At 36.9% G+C, this 27575-nt stretch overlaps 1 protein-coding gene across 4 annotated transcripts in view; it reads left to right on the forward strand.

Moving 5' to 3' along the window:
- Positions 1–27575, forward strand: part of ANKS1B (ankyrin repeat and sterile alpha motif domain containing 1B) — a 414385-nt gene that overhangs the window by 220706 nt on the left and 166104 nt on the right. For all 4 annotated transcript variants that reach the window (XM_071764199.1, XM_071764208.1, XM_071764216.1 and 1 more), the window contains exon 15: positions 2516–2622. In XM_071764199.1, coding sequence (XP_071620300.1) covers positions 2516–2622 — 107 coding nt within the window. The remainder of the gene's footprint in view (positions 1–2515; positions 2623–27575) is intronic.

The following is a 27575-nucleotide window of genomic DNA, read 5'->3' on the forward strand; positions in this document are numbered from 1 at the left end:
AGAATCCTTTTCAAAGAAAATTATGATTTCTTAGTCAACTAACAAAAATTCAGGAAGAATTTAGTTCTCATCTTGTTTAAAATAATTTTGTGAAAAGCTCAACCAGCCTTTCAAAATTCCTTATCCAAGGGTAGTCCACTACATTTCAACTCAACATAGCCTATTCTCCTCTTTACAGCCTTGGTAGTGACTGGGCACAGATCATTTTTTAATGCTCCATTTATGTACAAAGACACTGATTCACAGTAGGAAAGAAAATCCATAAAATATGGAAAATTTACAAGCAGGTGTGACCAAATGTGCTTGTATCTCCAGTTAGACCTAGAATCCTATCAGTTTGGAATATCCGTTTCTCTGAGAAAAAAATAAACTAACAATTAATCTGCTTAAATTACATTTCTCTATTTGTGCACACTGTATTCTCACGATAAATGTACTAAATCGCATATATTCATATGCTATTGTTACTAAATACTTGGGAAAACTCCTAAGTTTCTTTTAGCATTTACAGATTTACCAGCACCTGTGAAGCCTTCAGTAGTTTTTTGAAAGACTTAGGAAGCCTTTCATGTTTTATGTAGTAATGTGTCAGATGAGTAAGAAGATCTCACAACAGACCTGTTTTAGGCAACTTTCCAAACTCATAAAGATATTCTATGGCTCAGTTGAAATTATACTGCAAAATTGTTATGAACTTCAGTTTGCACGAGATGTTCCACAAATCCAAGAAGCAATAACAAAGTGAAAGGTCATCTAGTTTTAGTCCAAGACTAGTAAGACTAGAGTTGAATCTCTTACAATATTGTTAATATAAAATATACAACAAAGTTTAGAGTCTGTTTTGTTACTCCTCAGAGAGCCTTTGCATGTCACTTGCAGACTTCATATTACAGAATATATATATATTTTCTGCCATAGAATCATCAGTCTCAATATCAGTCCTTGACATATATCTATAATTTCCTTATGCCTTGAATTAAACGTAGAAATGATAATTTCTTGTGATTATAATGGACAAGAAAACCATAGGAAAAAAAGTAATTGTTTAATAAATGAAGTTCTTCTGGACAGGGTTCTTCTTAGACTTGTATCCTGAATATACCAATTTTTGCCTTTTTTTGCTAAGTCCTTTTATCCTGTTATGAAAATTGAAAATTTAGTAAGCATTCCTTCCTGAGGAAACATGTAAAATACTTCCATCTTGAAAGACGTTGTCTCAAAAATGAAATATTGATGGGAGAAAATGTTGTTAGGTATTTGGTTTCTTGTGCAGATAATGAACTTTGCTTTAATTTTAAATTTATCTCTTTTTTTTTTTTTTTTTTTTTCAGTTATAATGGGTAAAATATCCATTCTCTCTAGAAATCATGCAAGTCTGCTGTCATTCAGACATTTTATAAGAAAAATATGTAAACTTAAAATTTTATTTAGTAAAATATTCTTTCAATTATTCACTTAAAATGGCAACCTTTTCAAGATGAATTATTATATGTTGGCATGAAGGTTTTCTTGTGTCTTATAATATTTTATGGTTGGAGAAGTCATGCAGATAATCTAATTACTTTGACTAAAATTGTTGTGCCATTTATGTCTTTTGCTGTGCTACAGGAGAGAAACTGTGAAATATATTCATTACTGATTCATTAAAGGGTTTTGCTGTTATAAAAGCTGAGATGGAGACCACAACCTTTATTGTATTAAAATGAGAAAGGGGAAGGCACAGTAAACCTTACCATAGACTGTGGTTTATGTATTGCATTTCTTATGGTCTTGTGAAACGTAAAAATCTACAACAAACAGATATGTAAAGCATAACTGCAGTGAAGATTCTATTCCAATTTAAATGCTCCAGGTTGCTTTTGAATCTTGCTATTTTCTGCATTTGTTTTGACTGCTCTCATCATTCAAGATTGACGCTTGGATGGGTGTGTAGGAGGGAGCAGCAGCAGCAGGCTTACAGCTTGCAGACAAAAAAAAAATCTGCCTTATCTGATGGCTATTATTGAAAATGCGAGGTGTAGCCTAGGCTGGGTAATGAAGGGGAGCGAGCGAGGGGGAGCAAGAGGCATGGAGCTGCATACTGATGAGTGTAGGAGTACTTGATAAAAAGAATTCTTGCTGCTGGCAGTGCATTGCTCATTGTGGAGTATTCCAACAATCACATATAACGGAGAACAGCTTAGCTGACAGCTTGATATGCTTTTTTTTTTTTTTTGCTTTTTTTTTTTTTTTTCTTCCCCCCTACTGTATGACGTACTGGTCTGTAGTAAAGATTAATAACTAAGAAATGTAGAGCTGGGATCAGATCTTACGGTTTTACTGACCTGTAAACTATGTTTTACTTCTGACTTTTCTGCTTGCTGAAAACATTAATCTGTCAAGCTGGCGGGCTCCTTTGATACCAACTTTTCCAGGAACACAATGTGGCAATGCCACCTCTCAGCCCAGGACTACCGCTATTATCCCGTGGATGGTTATTCCTTGCTTAAACGCCTCCCTCTTCACCCTCCTACAGGACCCCGATGCCCTGTCCAGACAGTGGGACAATGGTTGGAAAATATTGGGCTACCTCAGTATGAGAACCACTTGCTGGCTAATGGATTTGACAATGTGCAATTTATGGTAAGAAATCTTCCGTGCATAGCTCTGTCTATATACACTGTAGCTGTGGTTTTTGTCTCTCTCTTCTGTGGTCATAAAAACCTTAGAGCTATTCTGCATTGCACTAAGAAGATCTGTTTAGTGTTACACTTTTCTGTGTCTAGCTAAATTAATAGATAAGCTGTCCTTGTAAGCTAAATTAATAGATAAACTGTCCTTGTATAAACTTCCAATATGTACACCGTACAAAATACTCTAGCCAGAAATATGGTATAAGAAAAACTGAATGTTAAGATTCTCTCTCCCCCTCTTCAGTCTTCATATTAAAAAAGAAAAATGCACAGTTCTTGTAATCCATTGCAAGATTTTCACAGTATGTAGAAGCTGTAAGCACCCCTATCTGCAGCACATTACATTATTAAATTTATTTGAACATTAACATCATTGAAATAATAATTAAATAACATGCAATGCTATTTTTGCATTGAGAGTTATTTTAATACCAGAAAAATAACAAAGTGTGCTCTCTGTGCAAGTGATTCTGAATGCCTCAGTTAAATGATTTTGCTTCTTAGATGATCAGACAGTGGGATTCACTTGTTGAAACATATGCCCTGTTGAAACATATGGAAAAGTAATGCATACCGTTTTATAGTTCCATTTCCATGTATTAACTCCGGGCATTTTTCAGGAACATAGGAATGAAATAGAATTTTATGTGCTTTAGTATTTACAGTAGTACCGTGTGGTGTAAAATAACGTAGACCTGTCATGCACAAACTTTCTATTGAAATTAATATTGACAGAAAAGAGAGCAGCTCACTTGTAAGGCAGTTATACAATCACTTTTCTGCCTGTTACAGTATTCCAGTTACTTGAATCTCCTAAACAAAATCCTGACTACATTTCTGATAAATTATCAGAGTTTAAAATTTTATTGATCACCCCTATTTAAGATATTTTACTAACTGTGTATGTCTTGGAGCAGTTCTAACTTTTCATAACTTACACCTGGCACATAAAAATCAAATTGAAACAGCATGAGTATTATATATATAGTTACTCAAGTTGTGTTTTTCCTATTTAATTTCTTTTGCCAACATCATTATATTCCTATGGGTTTCTGATCAGAAAACCAAGGCACAGATCTCTGCCGTTTCCCTATATATACAGTTATAACAGTGTGGATGTTTCTTACTGTTTTTATATGGCTGCCATGTGATCTTCTTATATCAGAAAAATCATTAAAATCTTTACCTTTAAATGTTCTTGAAAACAAAGCTGCTAGCTCATCAATGTAAAAAAAAAAAAAAAGAAAAATTAATCCAAAATGTGTGTCAAGCTACAGTTTTTCAAAATGTAATGACATATTCTTATATATATTGTAGCATTAGTTACATAAGTAGCTGATCGTTTAGTCCTAAAGAGATTACAGGGATGGGAAATGGTTCACAAGAGGCTGTAGGTGGCATAACAAATGCAAAGGGATACACCTACCACAGGTGTATGATGAGCACTGAAGAAGCCAAAGAAACTGTCCTGGAGGGCTTTCCAGTCATCCCCTGGTTCTGTAAGGGCCTGAAACACATTCTGGGGGAATTCATAAGACTTTCATTTTATATGTCTCCCATTAGTGTATTTATGTAAACATACAAATTTCATACAAGATTCTATTATTCAATACACAAATTAAACTTTTCAGGTATTGGGCAGATTAAGTTATACCTGTATACTCGTGTGTTAGCTAATGTCATATCAGTCATATCAGTATAATTCTTTTCTAAGGTGTTTTCTTTTTAAATATACATTGCAGGTAAAATATATAATTACTCTTAGCATTAGTTGGGGTAGCATGCATATGTGAATGGAAGATTAGACTCTTAAATGCAATCATAAGCAAAAAGCTGGAAAATTGCCTGGTAGTAAAAACTGTATTGTTTCTGTAATTTAAATAATTCCTAATTTATGGATTTCACACTGTTCCTTGTACATATTTCAGGTACTGTTAGCACTAGGTATTGAACAGTTCCCATATTTTCTTGGAAATAAAAAAATATGAGAAAACACGAGTTTCTTTATATATTATTCTTTTGAATATATCATCATTATGTAAGGAAAGCTTTTCTTGAACATTTAAATAAGTGTATTTTGAAAATATTTTCCCTATTTTCTAGCCAAAATGTTGAAGAGAAAATTTAACCTGAAAAGTGCATAGGAAAGAGAAAAGAAAGACCTGATATGCTAAGAGAAAAATTCTGTTTTCTCCAGATTTAACTGTGTTGTAGTCTTAATTTGAGAGAACTGCTTTATCTTTATTAAAGTGGTTTACACATTAAGCTATATTTTACCAGCTGAAGTGTTTCAGATAGATGAGTTATTTTACATTGGACAACTCTAATACTTCAATGCAGTAAAAATCAGTTAGACATATTTTCTCTTTATTCTGTATGATATTCCTGCTTTTGTTTTTCTGGAAGCACATTCTGACCTGCATTTATTCATTCTGTTGCCTAAGCAACAACCATCACACTCCTATTAAGTATGATTTAGTAGTACAGGTCTTAGTAGATGTTCAGATCAGGAGAGGGAATAGAACAATGATATAATTAATGTCCATGGAATAACATACATCTGAGAACAAATATATGCTATTTATACTACTCTCAACAGCAAAATTCTATTAATTAAATTATCATTCTGATAAAAAGAGTTTTTCAGATAAAAAGATTTCATGGTTAATCATTCATTAGATCATAGACATTAACTCCTTGTGTTTAGTCCCTCTTGGGCATTAGGGAAGTTATTCACTAGGCTGTGCTTAGAATTGGGAAGATTTATGGTGCCTGGTGTGGGCTTTATAGTAAGAAACATCCTGTTTCCTATTAACTTTACAGTCTGTGTATTTTTTCCATAGTTCATCAATATATGTTTTAAAAAGGGGTTGAAACACAGTACTAAAGAGTTAGTTAAGTTTTCATTAACTCCTTTATTTCTAGATACAGCTTATTTGTACACATGGCCAGAGTGATTCCTACGTACTATTGGTGTCATGCAAGAAGGACACTTGCATAATATTTAGTAGGCCCAAGCCAGATTCAGTCCTAAGACTTGCTTCATGCCTCCTTTTAGGAGTATACATACTTGAATATGTGTGCATATATGTATATGCAATCATTATTAACTTTTATAATTTGTTGTGTAATAGGCAGATGTGAAAATTTATAGTGACTATGTGCAGTAGTCTATATTTGAAGACACTGATTATCCTGCAGTTTCATAGTATAAAAGCTATTTTGCAGTCAAATTGATTCTAAAGTACAAGAAAACAATAAGATCAATAATAAATTGCAGCATAAATTTATATCTACTAACTGGATATAAGCAATAAAGAAACCTACTGGACCATTAACACCTTTTGATGTATGGGTCCTGTGGATATGCAAGCTATAATCTTTATTCAGACTCGAGACTTGCAGGCCTACCACAACTCAGTATGCTAAGAAAAGAAAAAAAAAAAAAAAAAAAAAAAGTTAAATTGCAGAGAAACAGATGGAAATACACAAGTGTGCGAGGTCACTAGATCTTTGCATTCAGCTTTCTGTAACTCTGGAACTGCATCAAAGATGCCACTCTGGATTCACAGAGATAAAAGCAGTTCAATCAAATCACTGCCCAGTGGGGACTAGTTCTGATTAAGGACTGCATATGAATAGCTATTTATAGGTTGTTCTAATCGTTTAAGATTTTCTGAAATTTTATCACTTGCTTAATATTGCAGTTTGATGATGATAATATCTCTTAAAAAGATCTATAGAAAACTGTATGAGAGAAACAAGAAACAGGCAACCAAAATTAGTTAGAAGAAAAATACTAAGCATTTTATTAATTTTTTTGATATTCCAAAATATTGTCACTAGTAACAGTTATAAACCTGAGCTGGCATGAGACACTAGACTTTAATTGCTGCTGATGTTAACTTACAACCATGCACCTCTACCCCTGCAAGTATTTAAATTGCTTGCATTGCCTGAGGATCAAAGTACTGCCTAGGTATTTTTTAAGTTATCTTATTTTCACTCTTGGGAAACTGAGGCATAGTGACTTCTTTGTGGATTTCAAAAATGGTTGTGTATTTGTGATAAGTTGCACTAGTCCATAAATTAGCTGACATAATACCTAGGAGATCTATTCAGTTTCTTAACCATAGGTATCTACTATCAATTAAGATGCTGTAGGGAATCCAGGAGATCCAGATAGGGCTGAAGTTACTAAGGACCAGAGACAGCCAGACCTTCCATGATTAGCAGCTGGAGTCTAGGTGGGATACCACCAACCATCTCAGGTGGCTCTAGTGTCCTAATGCTTATTCAGCTGAAATGAGTCTGAATTCAGCTGAAATGTTGTAGGTTACACAGAGCTTGTGACATGTCTAGGAACAGAATAAAGATGAATATGCATTTCTTTTCCCTATAAAATTTTTCTCTATTTGTATTCATCCTATCAACTTACCTGCAGAAGTATTACCTGGTGTCACAGTGCTAGGCATGAACTACCTTCTCAGTTCCCCTTAGCTTCCTGTTTTGGATTTAGTTTTAATTTTTAGTTTTGTTTTTCCTTTCTTCTTTCTTTGTTTCTTTTCTTTCCTTTTTTATTAGGTCTGGAGGTTTATTTGTCAGCTGAGGTTTATCTGGGCACTGTCCTCTCTCAGGTGTAATTCCTGGGATTTGCTGTCCTGGAATACCCAGTAATTTTTTCTTGCCTTTAATCTCTCTGGAGGATCTTAAACTCTGCATCAAGTATAAAGCACAGAAGCAATTTTATTTCATTAGAGTGAAATACACCTGAAAGAAAATCTCTCCATGGATTGGCTCCGAGTCCTGCACTTGTAGAGACCACTGCAGCTTTTATTTGAAAAAAGCCTGGTGCAAAGTTTGATGATTTGGGCATTAAATGAAAGCTTGAAAGAGTGAGTCAGTCTGCCAACACCTTTCTTAAATTAGCCATGCTGCAGATGATGAAAAAGAGGCCAATATTTGACAAGAGTTCTAGTCTATAGCGGCTTCAGTGGCTTCCAGAAGCCAACTCATGACATGCTTAGGAGAGCAGATCAACCTTTGCAACATACAGACTCTGAGGCCCACAATAGCTACTGCAGACACTCATCAGGGCACTCATCTATCCCCTGAAGCATAAGATTTAGAGGGCACTTTCTTTATGAAGTTTACCCAGAAATGAAGAACTGTGTAAGGCAATCTTAGAACTGGCAGTCAGGGATAAGCAGCAAGCCACGTTTTTAGTTGGTGGGTGAGTTCCACTGATGCTGGAATAATCTGTCATTTAAGATTTTCTGTACATCTAGTAAAATCTTAGGACTATATGCCTGGAAACATGTGTTTCAGTCCGCTCTTATGGAGCTCACTTCAATGCCAGGACTTGTTTTTAGTTTCATGGCAGATCTACAGAACTCAACACTGAAACTGTGGAGCTCCTTTCAGTGCCAATGGGGCCCTGGCTTCTTCCCTGAGCAAAGTGGCTCTTTCTCACCCAGCTGGACAGAGTGGGGTAAAGTTAAAGGTCAAATAGTGACATCTGTAGCTGTACCAGTCAGTAGACATTTAGGATTCAGTTTTATTGCCCAGATATTGTAATCATCTGAGGTGTCTGAGACATCTGTGTAAGCCTGGAATATATGATACAGGATCTATGGAAAACCCATATGGCTCAGCTGGATTCCTGGCAATGTAAATTTGCAGCACCTCAAGCTACTCTAAATTCTTGACTGTGGGCAACTAAGTGAAGGACATCATCAGTCGTTAAAGCCAGTGGAGCACAGAATGCCATTTAGCTGACAGGCTGGCTAGCTATTGGGGTACTTATTTTAAGATAAATTAAAGTAGGTTCATCTGGTCAGCTAAATCACTGTCTAAACTGTATTGATTTGCTTTACTAGATGTCCTTAACCAGGTAGACAAAAAAAAAAAAAAAAAAAAAAAATTTGATGGCTCAATTTCAGATAGAATCTATCCAGGGTTCACTGAAAAAGAAACATGAAATTATTTGTATTAAAGCTTTTTCTCCTCCCTCAGGATATCAAGCCCTGAGGTTTCAAGGTCTTCTAGGATTCTTACTTCGTCTTCTAGGGATTCTTACTCTAAAACCTGCAAGGTAGAGCTCAGGTGCATGCCAGAGATGAAGATGGTGCCTGTCACCCTGGACAGTAGAAGGGCTAACAAATAATCCCATTCCACATGCTCCAGTTCATGCTTCTGTCAGGGTATCCCTCAAGCTGGTTGAAAGACGAAAGGTCTTATTAATGTACTCCTCAATATTGCATCTTTAGCTGCACTGTCTTTCTGTCTTGAGGTCTCAGACCATTCTACATCACCCTGTGTAAATGCACACAGATCTGGAGAGACAGTGCTCGTTCCCCAATGGAAGGGGATTTTAGAGGAATCTGCTTTATGTTTACTCATCTATATTTGTAGTGTGTTTGTCAGTGAAACAGTTGCTGCAGCCTGGTTGACTTGATCCTGCCCATATAAAAATGTTGGCAGTAAATATTTCTCGATAGAGGAAATTAGAATAAGAGAGATTTTTGTCTATTCACTTAAATCATGAGGAGCCCATCACCAAATAGACTGGTGATTTCATTAAGGCATCCTGGGTATGGTGTATTCATTGAGAGTCAGAGGGAGTATGTTTTCATCTCAACCTGTCTTGCCTGTTGTATCTTGAAGGTATAATCAGGGATGGGTCATCTGCCTGTCTTGTAGGTTCTGCTCTTAACCTTTATGTGAGTTTCTCTGGTTGTCATGGAATATTTTTCCATCTTTATTTAAATTTTGAACTACACAAGGCTGTACACACAATGTTTCTGCCATTGAGGCTAGGGAAATGCAGTGTATGTGTGCCTCTTTGGAAAGTTCACTCTGCAGCAGTCTGAGAAAAAAGAGCTTGTCCAAGGTACGTATCAATGTATTAGGCTCAACTTTACCCCCATGAAGAATGAAGGGCCAAATCCAGACGTTGAAAGCCACTGCATGTACAGAAACTGTTTCAAGGGACATATCTCTGAGTATGGTGCTTGAGAACTGGAATTAATCCCATCTGTTCTAACAATATGTTAAATGTTAATGTGCTTGAAAAATCCTGCCTTGTGCAGAGACTGGTCTTCATGTTGGTGTGCAAACACTGAGGAATAGTATTCTGAGACTATATATGTGAGGAATTGTCTGTTGGCCTTAAATACAAGTTTATAAGAAACTACTAGCAAATTTTTCCTCTGAAAGTTAGGTTGATAATGCAGGTGAAAATTCTGATAGTTATATAATAAGCATAACATTTTAAGAACTGCTAAGAGATGTAATGCCAATATAATGTTCTACTGTGTATTTAAGGCCAAAACCCTCCGCCCAATTTTGTTATCTAAAAGAATACTAAATCTTCAAGGATTAGAAATAGTTTTCTGTTGAATCATATGTATAATGCTATTCTTCATAATCTATTATAGATATGGAAAACATTACAATATGTAATGGTCATTAAAAGTAACAGAAAGTTAAAAGGTTAAGAGATCTCAGGTCTAAAAGGTTTTACTTTTCAGACTGAAATACTGAAGATTCAAATAACAATCGATTTATAATTTTATTTACATTGTAGGTCAATAATAGAAAACTTTGCAATGGAAGGCAATGGAAGACTTAAACCCATGTCCTGTATGCAATAGAGAGCTACAGCATATTCTTAAGTATTTCATATGGGAATATTTCTTAATAAAATTTTAAAAACCTCAAAAAAGAACAACAGAAAGAATTTTAAAAGCAACACAATGTACAGGTGTATACACAGGTTGTGTGTGTTACTGTTCTGGCATAATGTTGTCAAACAAGAAACAATTAAATGGAATCTGGACCAATAGGCAATGACAGACTTCCCTGACTAATTTTTAGAGATGTTTAAAAGACAAAGCAGTACACAGGAGCTTGGTTACAGATAATCACATTATGGAATTCTGAAGGAGTTATCAGGTAAAGATTAATGGGTACTAGCAGATAACTGGATATATGTGCAAGATTCTTGTACATGTTATCTTATATGAGGAAAGAAAGGGTGATGTAAAAAAACCTCAGGTAGTAACATGAACAAATGTCAGTGCAGATGAATAAAATTGTAGCGATCTGAAATAAAGAGAGAATGCGTCATGAAAGAATAGGTAAATAACAAAAATACAATAAGGGAAACATCAGGAGAGAAGGTGACATTTTGTCAACTATGTGAGTAAATCACATTCAGAAAAAGTTGTGTGAATCTGTTGTAGCTAAAAGGAATACTAAGAAAATTTTGACCAGTGCTAGAATTCAGGTTGCAGTTATTCCAGTTTTAGCATAAAGAACAAAGTACGACAATTAGTGGTAAACAGTGCTAATGAAGACCACTGAGATATTAGAGAGAGGGAAGGAAAGAGAGAGAGCGTTCATACTGCAAGCAGATGAAAGAGTACCTAATTTAATTAATTCAATTAATTAATTAATTAAAATATCTGAATCATCATCTTTAGGTGATGTTTGCTGAAGTCTTAAGAAACTAAAGAGGAAATACCCTTAGCAATCATCTTTGAGAACTCCAGGAAAACGAATGAATCATAGGAGGACAAATAAAATACAAATATAGTACCAATATGCATTTCAGAACACAGGATTCATACAGAGTATAGATTTCCAAACTCTTGACCACTTCGTTGTCAACCTTTCACCATACAACTGATGCATTTCTCCAGAAGGAAATGGATGATGATGTTATTAGCAACAGATAGTTACTGCTGTCAGTACTGAGTTTAGTGAGGAGTGAAGAGAGTGTCACAGTGGTCTGTTATGAGAAGAGAATAAAGCCAAATGGAGTAACTGTGCAGTTGGGAGATGAATGAAATATTTAAGGGGAAGCAGCAAAGAAACGGATGCATTGTACAGCACCTTGTGCCTCTCATCGCATAGATGAGAAGCTTTCCTTCCATCAAAAATAATTAAAATTTGCACAAGGGAGACAAGTTCAATTTTGCTAATAAAACTACACCTACCTTTTAAAAGCTGTTCTGGAATATGATGTACCAGAATTGCCATGCAAGCAAGCCATTCATGGTTTAAAGTTCATTTGACTGCTGCTCAGTTTCCTGGGCACCTAGAATTTCTCTCTTTCAGTTTTCCCACACATTGGTGAAAATGTTTCCTTCTCCCATACCCTGTGCCCATATATTTTTTATGATATCAACACCCAAACATCAGTTTTAACCTTTTCAATTAGAAAAGTAAGCAAACCTGTAATGCCATTATCAACATGCTGCCTGCCCTTCATAACATATTATCTGCTCTGTCTATTCACACATGGATTTGTCACACACATGCACACCCATGTACACACTTTACACAGAAAGGTAATTCACTAAGGTGAGAAATTTCATATGCTCAAAAGTAAAGAACTGGAGAGTTACAGTACCTCTGCAACTGCTGTTCATCCCTTATACTCATGTGCCTTATGATACAGTCTTCAGTCACAGGTTTCTGTGCTAATATCTTCCCTCAAAATTCCTTCCTCCTTGAGTGTCCCAATATTTGAGTACACACAAGCACACACTTCAAAACCTTCCAATCATGCTTCTCATTTGCATCTGCATTTTAGTAACTGATTTATAAAGTTATATAAAGAAACATATATGTACTATATATAAAGAAAAAAATAAATTTATAACACTTCAGATTATAGCTTTAGACAATTAAAAGTGAAATTATGCAGTTGGAAACAGTTTCATCATGATTTTACAGAACCTGAGCACTGTGCCTCAGACATCAGCTCCAAAAACTTTGCCTAAGTGTTTTACATGGGCCTAAGCACAGGTTCAGTTCTTAGAAAGTTTGATGTTCTTGATGTACAATGGCAAAAGATATATTCAGCTGCTTAAAGTAAGGTGAAGCCCCAGTGCAAGTTATCTGCCTTGTCTTTACTATGATTTTATTCCACATGTGCATAACTGAGTTATCAGTAAGCTTCTATTCATTAATACAAAGTCACACAATGAAATTCACATCTGGTTTCTGGTCTTCTGAACCAAAATGTATTTCAGGAAAGCAACTAACACCAATGCTTCTTTACTCTCCAACTAAATTGCTTTTATAGCCTTCAAAACACTATGTTAAACATTTCAAACATTTTATTCACTAAGGAATGTGTTGTATTCTGTACATTTCGTTGTCCCTCATTAATCCCCAGTTACTGTGCATATGGAAAAAAATCTCCATGCAACAATGCACCATATTTTAGACTGACTGGTACTGATGAAACTGATGGTAAATACACTTATTGGACATGCAACCCATGATTAACTGACATCTCATGTTTCAAATGTTTATTAGTATTATGCAGTATTTTATTTTATTGAATTGTTGAAAACTGAATGATTTAATAGTATTATTGATGGGAAAAACTATGGGTTAAATTTGCAAGATGTACCATACCTGCTCCAGATTTTTACTGAAACTCTTTGACTGGAGAATAATTTTTTTTTTTTTTTTTTTTTAATCCGAAATCTAGGTAGAAGTATTGAAATTTAAAAGCAAAAATATTTGCCCAGGTGGCAGATGTGGCAGGATAAAGTTATTGTGGATAAAAGGGCCAATAGCCAGGTTTTTAAAAACTGAAATACCATGAATCAAAGTATGCTAGATAAACAGCTATCAAATTACCTTTCTGATATAAAATCCAAGCATTGTTTTCTCTCACTGCTTGATTAGCAGCCATGAATTGTTAGAGAGTGGCCCTCTGTGCACAATCTCCTTTTGCAGTTAGGAAAAGGAGGGGGAAAATTCTGCATCTTATTCACTGGAATCTTACAGCTCACTCTGAAAACAAATTATGCACAGCTGGTTATAGGTCTTAAAATCTCTGAAATTAACACCTTCTTTCTTCAGTAGCCACACTATTTAAGAGGTTTTTCACTGCTTTAGGTATGCTCTCTCCAAACAGCTCCACTTTTACTCACTAAGCCCACTTCTTGAAGTCAAGATGGTGTTCATAAAGACGTAATAGTTCTTAGTTGCTATGCTGCGTTTGGATAAAGGACTGCACAATACTGAATTGTTTTTTACCCTGGATCTGTTTTTAAATATAGTATGAGTACTACAGTTCTGTTAGCTTCCAGGCATCCCTCATGTTGACAGAAAGGAGTTACAAACTGACAGTGTAAGTTATTTTATTTCAATTTCCAGCTCTCCTAGAATTTGGAAATGTGTCTATTTTGCCCATGAACTTTTTATTTCCTGACATCCTGATTTTTTAAGTACTTGTTTTATTGCCTGTAGAAATAGTAGATCTTCACTTTCTGCCCAGAAAAATAACCTCATGCAGAAAGGGGGGAATATTGTGCCAGAAAACCCAGATACAGACAAATCTTTTATTCCCTGTAATATCAAGCTTTTTGTCAGCAAATTCTGCTGTTCTTGCTTGTATGATTTGATTTCTCTCTGTCTCATAAGTCTTCTGTGTATAACATCTTGTTTCATATAAATGTATTTGTTTAAAGTGCATGCTGATTTCCTTCCTTCTTGAACAAGAAACAGAAACTCAGGGGAAGAGAATAAAAAAACCCACTCATTAGCATATGCAGAAGCCTGGTCTGTGGAGAATGCATAGGACAGTGTATATAAGGGACTTTTCTGAAGTCAGCCTTTGATTAGGATTATGAGTTTGGGGAAGAAGCTGCTCTAGTAATTATCCGGCAAGGTTATTACATAGTGTTGCTGTCCCACATATATGAAATCAAGAGAGGTTCCTGTATATTAAAAGCTGTCTCGTGGCCAGTTATCTGCTTGTGTCTGTCCTTTGATAGTTCTCAAGTTTCTAAGTACCTGCAGTTGGAAAGCAGAGCTTCTCAGGAGGGAGCCAGAGGTAGTCAGATCACCTGAGGAATCTCACTGAGTACCTTCAGTTAAGTTCTAAATAAATTCAGTTGCAATGATTGGACTCAAGCTAAAAAGAGTGCAGAAAAGAAAAGCAAGTATTTAATATTTTTAAATATTTTTGTGCCCTTCCTCCAGTGAATCAGTAACATTTTCTGTGTATGAGCTAGCTATATGCAATTTATCTTAAAATCTTAAAATAAGGGGTTATATTGCTTCTATAATCCCAATTAATGGCAGAAAGTGTTTCTTAGCATTCCTTTTGTCTCTCCTGGAGCTACCTGCATACTAAGCTTCATTCTTCTTTATTACTGAGGTTCTGTGTCTGACCATCTTCCCCAGAATACCTTTATGTTTCTGAGCTCCCTTCGTAACACGTTATCCCTATGCTCACCATCTCCTCCTTTTCTTAATTTCAATTTTCAAGGAAAAAAGGAAGGGAAGCAAGAAGAGGGGAAAAAAAAAAAAAAAAAGAAAGGGGGGAACAAAAGAAAACAAAGACAAGGACAGAGGAGATCTGCTTCACATTATTATTGTGCTGACTTAAAACATTTAACTGGTTGGTTTTCAGAGAGGTGTTCTTGTCACTCTTGGGCAAACACCTCTGGCTCAATAGAGCTGGTGCCAAGTGACTGCCAGTTGGTTTGTCTGATCTTGGTTTGTCTGTAGGAAGCTCACTGTGCTCCTCAGCATGTTTTGTAGTACTGTAATACTCAGATTTTTTCATTTTCTGACATGTCTCAGGGTTCTGATTTGCCTGGACAAATAGCTAAAAATTGTGGCAAGCTCTTCTGATGAAGCTGAGTCACTGAAAACCTTTTAATACACATGTGGAAGGGTAGGAGCAGAAGCTGTTTTTTCTGGAATGTGGGTGCTCACAGATAAATCTGAATTTGACTACAGTTGTCCTTTGAATGCATGTTTAGATAGATACAAAGTACACATTGAAACTGAAGAAAACAATCCCTGCGTTTTGGTTCTGAGAACTAACAGTACCCCTAATTAGCACTAGTCTAATTCTTTAATGGTTTAATGGGTATAACAATGCTACCTTGCATTGAGGGAGTCCTATGAAAATGTATTAATTCTTATTTTGGAGCTGTCTAATATTGTTTTAATGAACATCTAAAAAAAGTCTGAAGAAAATGAGTCATTCTTACTGGTGAGGTCTTCAATGGAAAACTATATATAAGACATGGACCCACACAGAGAATGATAAGGGCTAAAAAAAGAAATATCAGCTATCTTATTTTGTAAGTATTTCCACCCCCCTGCACTGAATTAATAGATTATTCATAAATATAATTATACTGAGTGTATGATGCCATGTAGAATATGTATCCTGGTGTGAAGGGTGGTAAGGAAGTATTGAACAGTTTTCACTGTGGTGTTTTGTAGCTTAGTGACCTTGTAACATTCCTTCAGTGTTTAATGGGATTGGCAGCTCTCATTTTACTTTTTTTTTGTTTGTTTGTTTGTTTTGGTTTTGTTTTTTTTTTCATGGTTGGAAAAGACCTCTAAGATGACTGAGTCCAGACATCAACCCAGAAGAGCATGTACTAAAGTGCCACATATACACTTTTTTTTTTTAATACCACCAGGGATGGTGACTCCTCCCTGGGCAGCCCTTTACAGTTCCTGACTACTCTCTCAGTAAAGAAATTCTTTCTAATACCTGATCTAAATGTTCCCTTGTGCCACTTCACACCATTTCATCTAGTCTTATCACTATTTACTTAGGAGAAGAGGCCAACACCTACCTAAATTTACTTTTCAGAAGGGGTACTGAAATACAGAAAATTTAGCAAGTGAATTTACAGTCTCCTACAATCTAGTGTCAATAGATCAGGCTTAGTTTTATATCTGATTCGTTGGTATATCTGATCTGTTTTGTACCCAATATTAGAAGAAGGGTCCAGTGAGATTCACAAATGTTCAGGATCAGTAAGAGCATTTCTTTTTTGCAAAAAAAAAAAAGTTAAAATAGGAAAAGCTTACTCACAAAGAAATCTGCGAAGCATCAGTAAAAAAATGCTTGAATTTGGATATGGAGGCCCCCCCCAGCGGCTGTCTATTATTTGTTGGATGTGGTATCCTTTTATTGGAAATGCTTTGGTGGAAACGCTCATCACAGCAGCATCAGTCAGACTGACTTCACAGAAATCACGGAGTGCTAGGGGCTGGAAGAGACCTTGAGAGATCATTGAGTCCAATCCCCCTGCCAGAGCAGGGTCACCTACAGCAGGTCACACAGGAATGCTTCCAGGTGGGTTTTGAATGTCTCCAGGGAAGGAGACTCCACAACCTCCCTGGGCAGCCTGTGCCAATGCCCTGTCACCCTCACAGTGAAAAAATTCTTCTTTATATTTATATGGAACTGGCTGTGCTCCAGTTTATAACCATTGCCCCTTGTCCTAATATTAGTCACCCCTGAGAAAAGCTTGACTCCATCCTCCTGGCACTCACCCCTTACATATTTACAAACATTGATCAGGTCACCCTTCATTCTCTTCTGCAAGCTGAAGAGACCCAGTTCCCTCACCTGTCCTCAGAAGGGAGATGTTCCACTCCCCTAATCATCTCTGTGGCTTCTGCATTGGACTCTTTCAAGCGGTTCCCTGTCCTTGAACTGAGGGTCCCAGAACTGGACACAATATTCCATATGTGGCCTCACCAGGGCAGAGTAGAGGGGGAAGGAGAACCTCTCTCAACTTACTAACCACCCCACTTCTAATGCACCCCAGGATGCCACTGGACTTCTTGGCCACAAGGCCACATTGCTGGCTCATGGGCACCCTGTCCACCAGCACCCCCAGGTCCCTTTCCTCCATGCTGTTTTCTAACACATCAGTCCCCAGCCTACACTGGTACCTGGGGCTGTTCTTTCCCAGATGCGAGACCTTACACTTGCCCCTGTGGTAATTCACTAACTTTCTCCCTGCCCAACTCTCCAGCCTGTCTCGGTCCCTCTGAATGGCAGCACAGCCCTCTGGGGTTCTAGCCAGTCCTCCCAGCTTTGTGTCATCTTGACGCAAGTCATTTGACTTGTGTGAAGGTTTTCTGTGATTGAGAGAAATCAAGTAGCAGTGTCAGATTGCTGGGCTCTGACAGTAAGCATCCCAACATGTGTACTTGGAAAATCATCTGTGTAAAAATTTTGTGGAATTCTTCCAGAGTTTCGGCACTGGATCAGTCTTCATACAAGGAATACTTCCCTAAGGATATATCAAGTTGTGCTCTCATTAATTTTTAACATGCTAACTCATATTTTTTAAGAAAATGCAGCATGTCTATAGCAAGAATAATCAGCCCCTCAGATAAATATCAGAACAAGTTTATTTCTTCGTAGAAGATTCTTGAAACCAAATACTATTTGCTAGACAGGAAGAATAATTCAAAGGAATATAATAAGATTCCATGACTGCCTGTATGAGACCAACATGTGACTTTAAAAGTCACAGCTAGTACTTGATTTGGCTGGTGTCAAGTTAAATAGTTCAGCTTATGAGAACAGACTTCTTCAGATGTGTGGATTTTTTTTTTTATATATATTCAGTGGTAATGAATGATTATGCCTGTCATTATATATGCAATTAATTCAATGACTGGTATAAAAATGTCATATTACATGTGTATTTGTAACTTCTAACTACTTAGTTAGGGGTAGAAAACACAGAGCTATGGTACTCGCACTGATTACTGCTTTTCTGTTGGATTTGAAATAAACAATGCAACAGTATTTGCAAAAGAGTAGAAAATGTGCAAATAAAACAGAGAATGTGACCAGGAAGAAAGGTCTATATGTGAACTATATCTGACTACAGTATGTGGATAGGGAATAGGTTGCACAGGGTGAAATAAAAATTATAAAGGGAGGAAGGGAACAGAGAGTAAACAGTTTGCTATCTTGCTCACACAGCCAGATATCTGATTTTGCATTTGTTTGTTTATTTACTGAATGTGTTTGTTTATTTTTACATTTCAGAAATATAGATGTTATTGTTCAATGGCAAGATACTTAAAAATTGTGGGCAAAATATTTTGATGCCTGTGGCATATAATATTTGATATGGAATCCAGTCAATATCTACACAGGTTTTTTTATAGGTTCTGGGTGTACTGTTGTTGAAATGTTACTATTTAATTTTACAAATACGTTTTCATGAACTGACAAAGAAACATTAAGAAATGCAGTGACCAGTGAGTCATTCCAGAGTGCACTTAGGTATCATTGGTTACCCAGCTGTTTTCCAAAACTGAAACTTTAATTTTTAGATAAATTTAACATAAATGGAGTATCTTTCCCCCGTTCCTTGGGCTCATTGTTCACTTATACCTTGTTCAAGTGTTTTAGGTGTCAGAAAGGGACAGAGAATGAAATATCCTATTTATGCCATCCCGAGGTAATTTCATGGGCTTGAGTTGTGGTCCTATGTAAGTGTCATCAAGTTCAACAAGACCTAGTGCAAGGTCCTGCACTTGGGTAGGGGCAGTCCCCAATATCAGTAAAGGCTGGGGAATGAATTGATTTAGAACAGCCCTTCAGAGAAGGACTTGGGGATACTGATGGATGAAAAATTGAATATGAAGCAGCAACATGAACTCAGAAACCAAGGGCATCTTGGGCTGCATAAAAAGAAGCCTGGTCAGCAAGCTGGGGGAGGTCATTCTCCCCTTCTATTCTGCTCCTGTGAGACCCTACGTGGAGTACTTCATCCAGCCTCTGGGTCCCTAGCACAAGGAAGACATGGATCTGTTCAAGGGAGTCTGGAAGAGGGCCACAAAAATAATCAGAGGTCTGGAGCACCTCTCCTGTGAAGACAGGCTAAGAGAATTGAGGTCATTCAGCCTGGAGAAGAGAAAGTTCTAGGGAGACCTTATGATGGCCTTCCAACACTTAAATGGGATTTATGAGAAAGATGGAGACTTTTTACCAAGACAAGACAAAAGTGGCAAGACAAATTTTAAACTGGAAAGTGGTAGATTCACATTGACATAAGGAAGAATTTTCTTTACAGAGGGCATAGTGTTAAACTGGAACAGGCTGCCCAGATAAGTAGTGAATGCCCATCCCTGGAAGTGTTCAAGGCCAGGTTGGACAGGGTAACATGAAAGGTGTCCCTGCTTATGGCTTGGGGGTAGACTAGATGAAGATCCCTTCTGACTCAAACTATTCAGTGATTCTAGTTCTGTGACTCTAGGTATATTTTCTTTCATCTCTACAACTCTGAGCCTGTTATCACATAGCACGGTTTGGAAGGCACTGTTCCTATTTAGATTCTTTTGGAATATATCATCACAAAGTTAATTTGTAAGAAACCTAGTCCAGGGCCCCTGCCATCTCTGCAACACATAAAAAGAAATAAGCTTTGCAGTGCAGGGATGATTTGCTGCCATCTAAAAAAGCGATGGTAAATCTTCAAAACGGTTAAGTGTAGCTGAGCCTTATGTATCTGTTGAAATCTGTGGTGGATTTTAGCAAAATCATGTCCTCTGCCAGCTATATATCCAGCATTTGGTCCCTAGTGTAGCTAAATGCCCATGTGCTGAACTTTGCATTAGCCCAAAGATGAGAGCAAAAAAAATCCTATAAGAAAAATTATTTATATGTTTTACTTTTCTGGGCAATTCCCACCACTAGCAGAGAGGCTAAGCCAAGGAGTCAGAGAAACCTTTGATCTCAACTGATGTGCTCATTTTGCCTGATTCTTGAGTACGATGGCCTCGATCCAGATCTTCTAGCATGTTTCTGAGGAGCAGTGTCTGCTTGGTGCTGAACATAGGCTCCAGGGTCGTTCTTGAAGTCACTACACGTGAAACAAAATGCATCCTAATACGATGCCGTAGTCCACGTATGGGATGACCATCCAGAGGGACAAGGATTAGCCCCCCCTTTATGAGAATAGGGTGATGTAGCTCCCAGGTCATTACCAGAGAACAATAGCACCATGTAGTGACATAGAGTGCATGGAATCACACTACAGCGATCGGCTGGTTGCCGTGGTGACAGGAGTGGGTCGGCAAAGCCAGCCGCCCGGCTGCTGAATTGGAAGGGATAAGAAAAACACAGCCCACTTCCCCTGCAAAATGAATTACAAGAACAAGCAAAGGAAGAAAAGAAAATTGTCAACCCTTAATCAAATGTTCTTGTATTTTTAGAAAGGGTTTGAGAAAATGGAAGCCATCTCCGCTTACCTCTCGGGCTTCAGGGATATGGCTACTAATATCTCTGTACAGACCATGGAAATAAATCACAACAGCTTGTATAAGAAAAATCACATGTAACAGAAATCTCAATTGGTGTGCAGTGGGAGATGACAATACCTTATTCAATCCTACTATTCAGTGTGCTTGCCTTAGCAAACAAAATCTGTAGGAATACATTCAAATGGGTCTCAGCATAATGACTGTATTTAGCAGACAACCCTAAGTTTGTATTTTCCCCGCACCCTTTAAATTTACACCTGGAGTAAGTTAGTATGTTCAAGTTTCTCATTCTTTTACAAGCTTTCTTACCTTTTACCCTTTCTTCACCACTACAGATCAAAAGGAGCAAGGTGAAACATGAGACACATTTAAATATAGCAAATCAGTGACACATAGAAAACACCATTCATTTTTCAGTATTTTTTTTGGGGGGAGCTCCCTCATATTATATTATGTAATATTTGTATTATGATATTAAGCAAAACAGCAAGTTCATTTGCCTAACAGTCTCCAATTACTAGCAGCTAGATCCTGAAAATAGTTTGAGCACCTGCATGTTAGGCAGTGCCTTGGGTTTGCAGTGTGCAGACTGGATTCCAAACAGTCACCTGAGCCCTCCAAGACCTGAAGTGAGCTGCAGGTATCACCACTCTTGTCTTTACAGTTCCTGTCTTTAGGATGGGGATCCATACAATTGGATCATACACACAAGGCCCACCTTAATAGGAAGAGAGAGGCACCTAAGATAGGGGTTTGAGATGCTAGGCAGAGGAAGCCAGTAAGGTACTCTGAAACAGGAGTTACATCTGAAAGTTTTGCCTCCTTTTGCAGCCCTGCACTAGATACCATTTGGAGGATGGATTTCCTGTGCTGCTCCCTGGATTTTGACACCCAAGTTATCCTTTGGATGAGGACAGATGGTTCACTGTTTTCTTTCAGAATTACAGTGTGCACCAGAAGTATGAGTCTGTAGCTCAGAAGCTAGGATACTTGGTTGAAAGACACAGAAAGTCTTCAGTTTTTAGCTTTTTCTCAGTTTTTTTTTTTTTTTTTTTTTTATATTTGGCAGGCACTGGATGTAAACCAGAAACATTTCTAGCAACAGCACAAGAAGTTTGATTTACCACAGCCAGCTGTCACTGATCTAAGAGATAATATTTCTTTCTGGCTTACTGACTAAACTTCACAGCAATTTACTTTCAGCAGGACCAATGAGCGATCTCAATCCCAGAATGCCCTTTCCTATCCATTGTTGGATATCTTCCTCACTATTTAGGAAATTCAGTTTTGTGAAAGACATGTGAATCTGATCTCCCACCTTCTGAAGAAACCCTCTGTTGGCTGATCTGTGTGATGGGAAAGATAAAACAATTCTTCCTCCTTCCATCACATTTGTGAGAAAGAATAGCTGCCAATTCATGCTGTGCTCCTGTGTTTCTGCCTTGGTCATGCCATGAGACTTCTTACCAGATCATGCTCTGTTGGTATCAAAGAAGAGAACCTGCTTCCTACACCCACTTGAAGGTTGGACAATGGTGAGCTTGGACAGCAGGTAGCCCAAATTTTAAGCCACTGATATGAGAAAGATTCACTTGCAGGCAGGAGATGAGCAGGTACTTCCAGGACCTCAATCATAAATTTAAGGTGTAAGTTTCTGAAGGCTTAGGTACTTTCTTGAGTTGTTTTCTTTGCTGCTATTTCACAGATCCTTTCTGTCAATAACCCAGTTTTAAGACATGGATCTTGCCCAGAATTTCAGTCTTTGACTGTTTTTAGTACTCTCTGGGCTCATTTGGGTGGCTCATATTTTAACCAACACGACAAGGGTTGATCAAAACACAAAGAAGGAAATACTTCTATGAGACATTCTGGGAGATGGATATAGTTTTTGTATTTATTGCAAAAATATCAGAGTTGACTTGAAGGTTAAACAGAATTTCATGTTAAGAGCAGAGCGGGTATTCCACATTTTTTGTTATATTTGAAAATATAATGTTTACCCCTTCCTGTACTCCCCAAACTCACACATTTATTGGAGAAAGGAATATTTTTCCGAGAATCTAGAAGTCTGTTAATTAGCTCACAGTAATATTGATTTTTACAGTGGGTCCTTTGAGAAATTTAGCATCTAAGCTAACTAGCATTTATCTCAAGTAATCTGAATAATGGTACAATATAGACTCTCTGGAATTTTCATTACTCAAATGAAGTGAAATTATCTTTGCAATATACATTCACAACATTAAGATGTAATTTAGGTAAGTATTAATAATTATTTTATTGAATTGTTATGACTAAATAGGCAGACAGAGTTGGGTCAACAATGTTAGTAATTAAGTGGGCCAAGTACAACATCAGAGGCAATTTTTTCAATTGCCACCTTATCTGTGCAGCTAATTTTCATGTGACAATTGTGTTGGTTGTAATGAATCAGTGCTTCAAGGAAGAGGGGATAAAAATAGCAGAAATTCTTCCTACAAGGATCCTTGTCCCAGCTATCAGAATTTTTTAATTATCACTATACTTTAATTAACTGTTACTGTTGTGTGAAAGGTCTGTGACTATATGTTCATTTGCATATCACTATTTGAAAAGTTTTCGATGTTACTGGTTACTTCAGGTTCATTTCTGGAAGAGCTGAATGTGAACCAGAAAGGGATCTTTAAAACATAGGTAGAGTGGGACCAGGGGTCTGTTGGGGCTCTGTTTTAAACTCAACCTTCTTGCATCACCAGTTCTATCTTTATGCATACTTTGTACATTAGTGCTCTGAGTTGCTATCACCTCAATCTTATCTATGAATGAAATGGCTTTTGTTAGTTAGCATTTCATTAGTAATTTATTATTACTTGCAGACAAAATTACAGTAATATGGAAAATTTTCTTTCAGTTTTCTGTTTGGTTTTTAGTTGATAAATGTAAATATAAGACTGACAATAGAGCAAGGTGAGGATTAAGCATGAGTATCAGTATCAGTAGTTTAAAGGTCAATTAATTTTGGAAGACCGTTATCAAACAATTATTTTCCAACATGCACTGTTCTTTCTTCCTAGCATATTATATAATCAGTCTCTTTTCCCCAGGGCAAAATGTTGTGCTTCTGCAGGGGATTTTTCTAACATAATCTTGTCAGGTTTGTAGGTGAAATATCAGTTTCTGCAGTATCTCCAGGAATCTAATATATCTTTCTGACCTCAAAGTACAAGTCTTTTGCTCAATAATCATTCTTACAGATCTTGTTTTCTTGTTAGCAGTGGCAATACTAGTGAGAGGCAACATTTTCACTCATATTGAAGCTTGCTAAATTCTGGTGATTTGCCAGTTCCTGTTTGGAAAGGAAATGTGTGACACATTGCCTTAAATTTTTGCACTAATAAGAAGCAGTTTTCATTATTGTAAACTACATTTCTCTTGTCACTTCTTGCAAGTTTCTAAGAAATAAACTCTTTTCCTTGTGGAAAAGTTATGCTGTGGCGAAAAATTATAAACCTGGCATGTGATTTAGATAGTGAAAAAAAAAAAATCCTGGTTATTCAGTGTGTCATTAAATCATTTTGTGAGATGCCTTTACTTTGTTCCCAGCCAAAGGACGCTTTAAATGCCGATTATAGTTTGTTGAGAAGCAGAGCAGTGTGAGCCATTGAGGATGGGTTTCATAACAGCCCTCGTTCCCATTGGTAATAGATGGCTGGTCCCTTCCTTCCCAGTTATACATTTGGAATGGAAGTGATAGGGAACAATATTGCTATTTGATGCTGTCAGTCTTAGTTTTCTCTCTCTGACTTCAGTCTCCAAGCATGTATACTTGAAGAACAATCCCATCTGCCCCTGCTGTAGCACCTCCTCCGTTCTTTTTTCCTTTTTTTGCCAGGTCATGTTGCCAGAAACCCTGAAAAATCTGAGTATGAGGCCTATTCCCCCCATCTCCATTTAGGTCCCTGCAGTATCAGGTCTCAGCCAGCCAGGGTGAGATTCAGTGCAAACAGAAAATATTGACACTGCAGCAGATTCCCTAGTGGGTGGCTGGGAAAGGGCAAAGGAGAGTGTATAGTGCTCCTTAAGCAACATGAATGTTATCCCATCAATACTGTATTAAACTCAGAAGTCATCTTTCTGTTACCCACAGCAGCCCTGCTCTTGGACAAACCAGTTTCCCACACACCAAAACCACTAAAAGGTTATCAGAAGTTATCCTTTTAGATGCTAACTTCCAATGGCACTTAGCATCTCCCTTTGAACTAGATCTCAAGAATGGCTGCTCAGCAAATGAATTAAACTCAGCCTGCTGGGTAGCAGCTCTTACACAGCTTTAGGCATCAGATTCAATACTTTTTCTCCTCTAGGTGACATAGCTAAACGTAGAAAAAGCTGGGTTAGTTGGTATTGCCAGTCTATAGGCAGAACTCTCCTAAATCTTCTACTTCTTTCCTAAATAATCTTTTATTATGTAAGGGATAACCAAAAGAAACAAAAAAAACCACAAATGCAAAATCAGGGTTTTTTCTTTTTTTATTTTTATTTTCAGCAAGTTTCTATTCAATTTACGTAAAGTGAAACGTATGCATTTATCTCCCCATTGGGTTTTTTTTCCCCAAACTTTGATTTCAATGAAAATCTGTGAAACTTCTCTCCAGCTTTTATCAGGCTTTCAATACATTAGCCAACGTGAAGAGCAAGAATAAGATCAAAAATCTTATGCAGGTGGTGTGTTCCTCACAAACCCTCCTCTTCCAACTTCAGTGGTTTAGTTTGCTGATAAATCTAGTGATAGATCTTACAGCTTTTTACAATCCTTTGTACCATTTTTATTTTACTTAGCTGAAAGAAGCAGGCATTGGATTTTTTCACTATAGGTTGCATGCACAGAAAAATATATGTAAATTAAAAACACAGGTACAAAAGGAGGGCAGTGAAAAACATAGTCATACCTGCCATCAAAATATGTTCTTCTAATCACCATATTTTATTATCTTCAGGGACAAATCTTTAAAGGGCTTTTTGTCTACAAAGCTACAAATCTTTTGCTTAGCTTGGATTCTAGATGTTCTTTGAGCTGTTTGGTGTATTAAAATTAGGCTACTTTTAATAGAGAAATTACTCATTTTTTCTGTAAATGTGATATATTCCATACTAAATTCTTTTCTGAAGATTCTGTATACATATGTCTGTACTAACATACATTTGGAATCTGATATAAAAGTCTACCTTGGCATTTTTGGGAAATGCTATAAGAATTTCAGGTCGAGAGTGACAGAGGTGATTGGGTGTGCAACAACCCAAATAAATGCCAATAAAATCTTCATCTCACAATGTACCATTATGTGTTTTGTTCTGTACTTATTTATAGCAACTATCTCATATTTTGGCAAAAATTCTGAGTTTTTTAAATTGTGCTGTTTTTCATATGCCTCCAGTCTCCCACATGCAGAGTCATTTTTCCTTCCTTCTTGAGTCCAACTGTTCTGTGAAACTACTGCCTTCTTACTCAAGAGACTGGCTTGCTGTATGTGCTTACAGGGTAAAATTATGATATTCCTGAGAGCTGTGCAGAACCACAAATCCCAGGAGGGGCACCTACAGTCTTTTCTAGCTGGAACTTCAGAATCAGAATCTTTATAATTCATAAGTAAGGCTATCTGTGGCCATTAACAAGACAGGAACTTCAGTGGTGTAATCTGAAGTGAGGGAGATTGGAATCTGCCCTAGTATAACCAGTTTTGATATCTTGTCATTGCTTTTATTCCAAGAAGAAAGTTTACCTTTCAACTAAGTTTTCCTATAGACTTAAGAAACTGCAGTATCATAAAGCCTCTTATGCTTTTAATATGTAATAAAAGCATAATAACCCCAGTAGACATTGCTGTCCCATATTTCTTGTTATAAGAACCTGTTCTGTATATAAGCATATCAAAGTTAAATCTTTGTACTCAAATTCTCTAGCTGTCTACCAGAATAATTTCTTTTTCATGAATGTTTCAGCTAGCATAGCTCAGCTATTTTTAAGGCTGAAATAATGCAAAAAGACATTCATGCATTAACATTCATTTTAATTACATTTGCCATGTCATCTCTGTAGAGTTAACTGAAGTTTAATTTTGGCCCATCTTATATGTGTGTATGGCACCTAAGAACAGGGAGAGAATTTCTCCTCTTGTCTCTGTCCTGCTGCAGAAGGGAGTGAGTTTTTCCTCACAAAGTAGGAGCCTATGAAAGTAGATTGGAGGAGTACAAGAAAAGGAATCAGGGAAAAAGAAAGAATTATGGACTGGGATTAAGGGGAGAATGGAGCAGAAACCAGGGAGACAGGAATAAGGGACAGGAATAAGTTTACTCCTCTGTGTTAAGCAATAGTGGGTATACAATGAACATCTAAAGTTTCCTGGTTTGCTGTTGTGAAAAGGCAAAGAGCTATTTTACCTCCCTGGCAGGAGACAATACAGCCCATTTTACAGGATGAGTGTCTGATACTATTGACAGTGATGGTAATGCACTGGAAAAGATCCAAAACCTGAGAACACTGAAAGACCACATTGTTGCCTTCTAAGAGAGGGCACAAGGAGGCAACATGAATTCCATATTTTGCAAATTTTACATAATTCAAGAAACCAGTAATACCAACTGCAAAGAAACAAAATTTATTAACTAACATAAAAGGAAAAAATAATTGTAAAGAATTAATAAAATAATGCTGTCTCTGCTATGCAGCAGATTTGTGCAAATAGACAGGATTTTTCCTGTGTGTAAGACTTATTTGAATTGGGTTTTAAACACTGCAATATCTGAAGCTTGATGCCAAGGTTACCGACACCAATAAACAGTGTG

Source organism: Heliangelus exortis, chromosome 1, assembly GCF_036169615.1.
Source record: "Heliangelus exortis chromosome 1, bHelExo1.hap1, whole genome shotgun sequence".
Lineage (NCBI taxonomy): Eukaryota > Metazoa > Chordata > Aves > Apodiformes > Trochilidae > Heliangelus > Heliangelus exortis.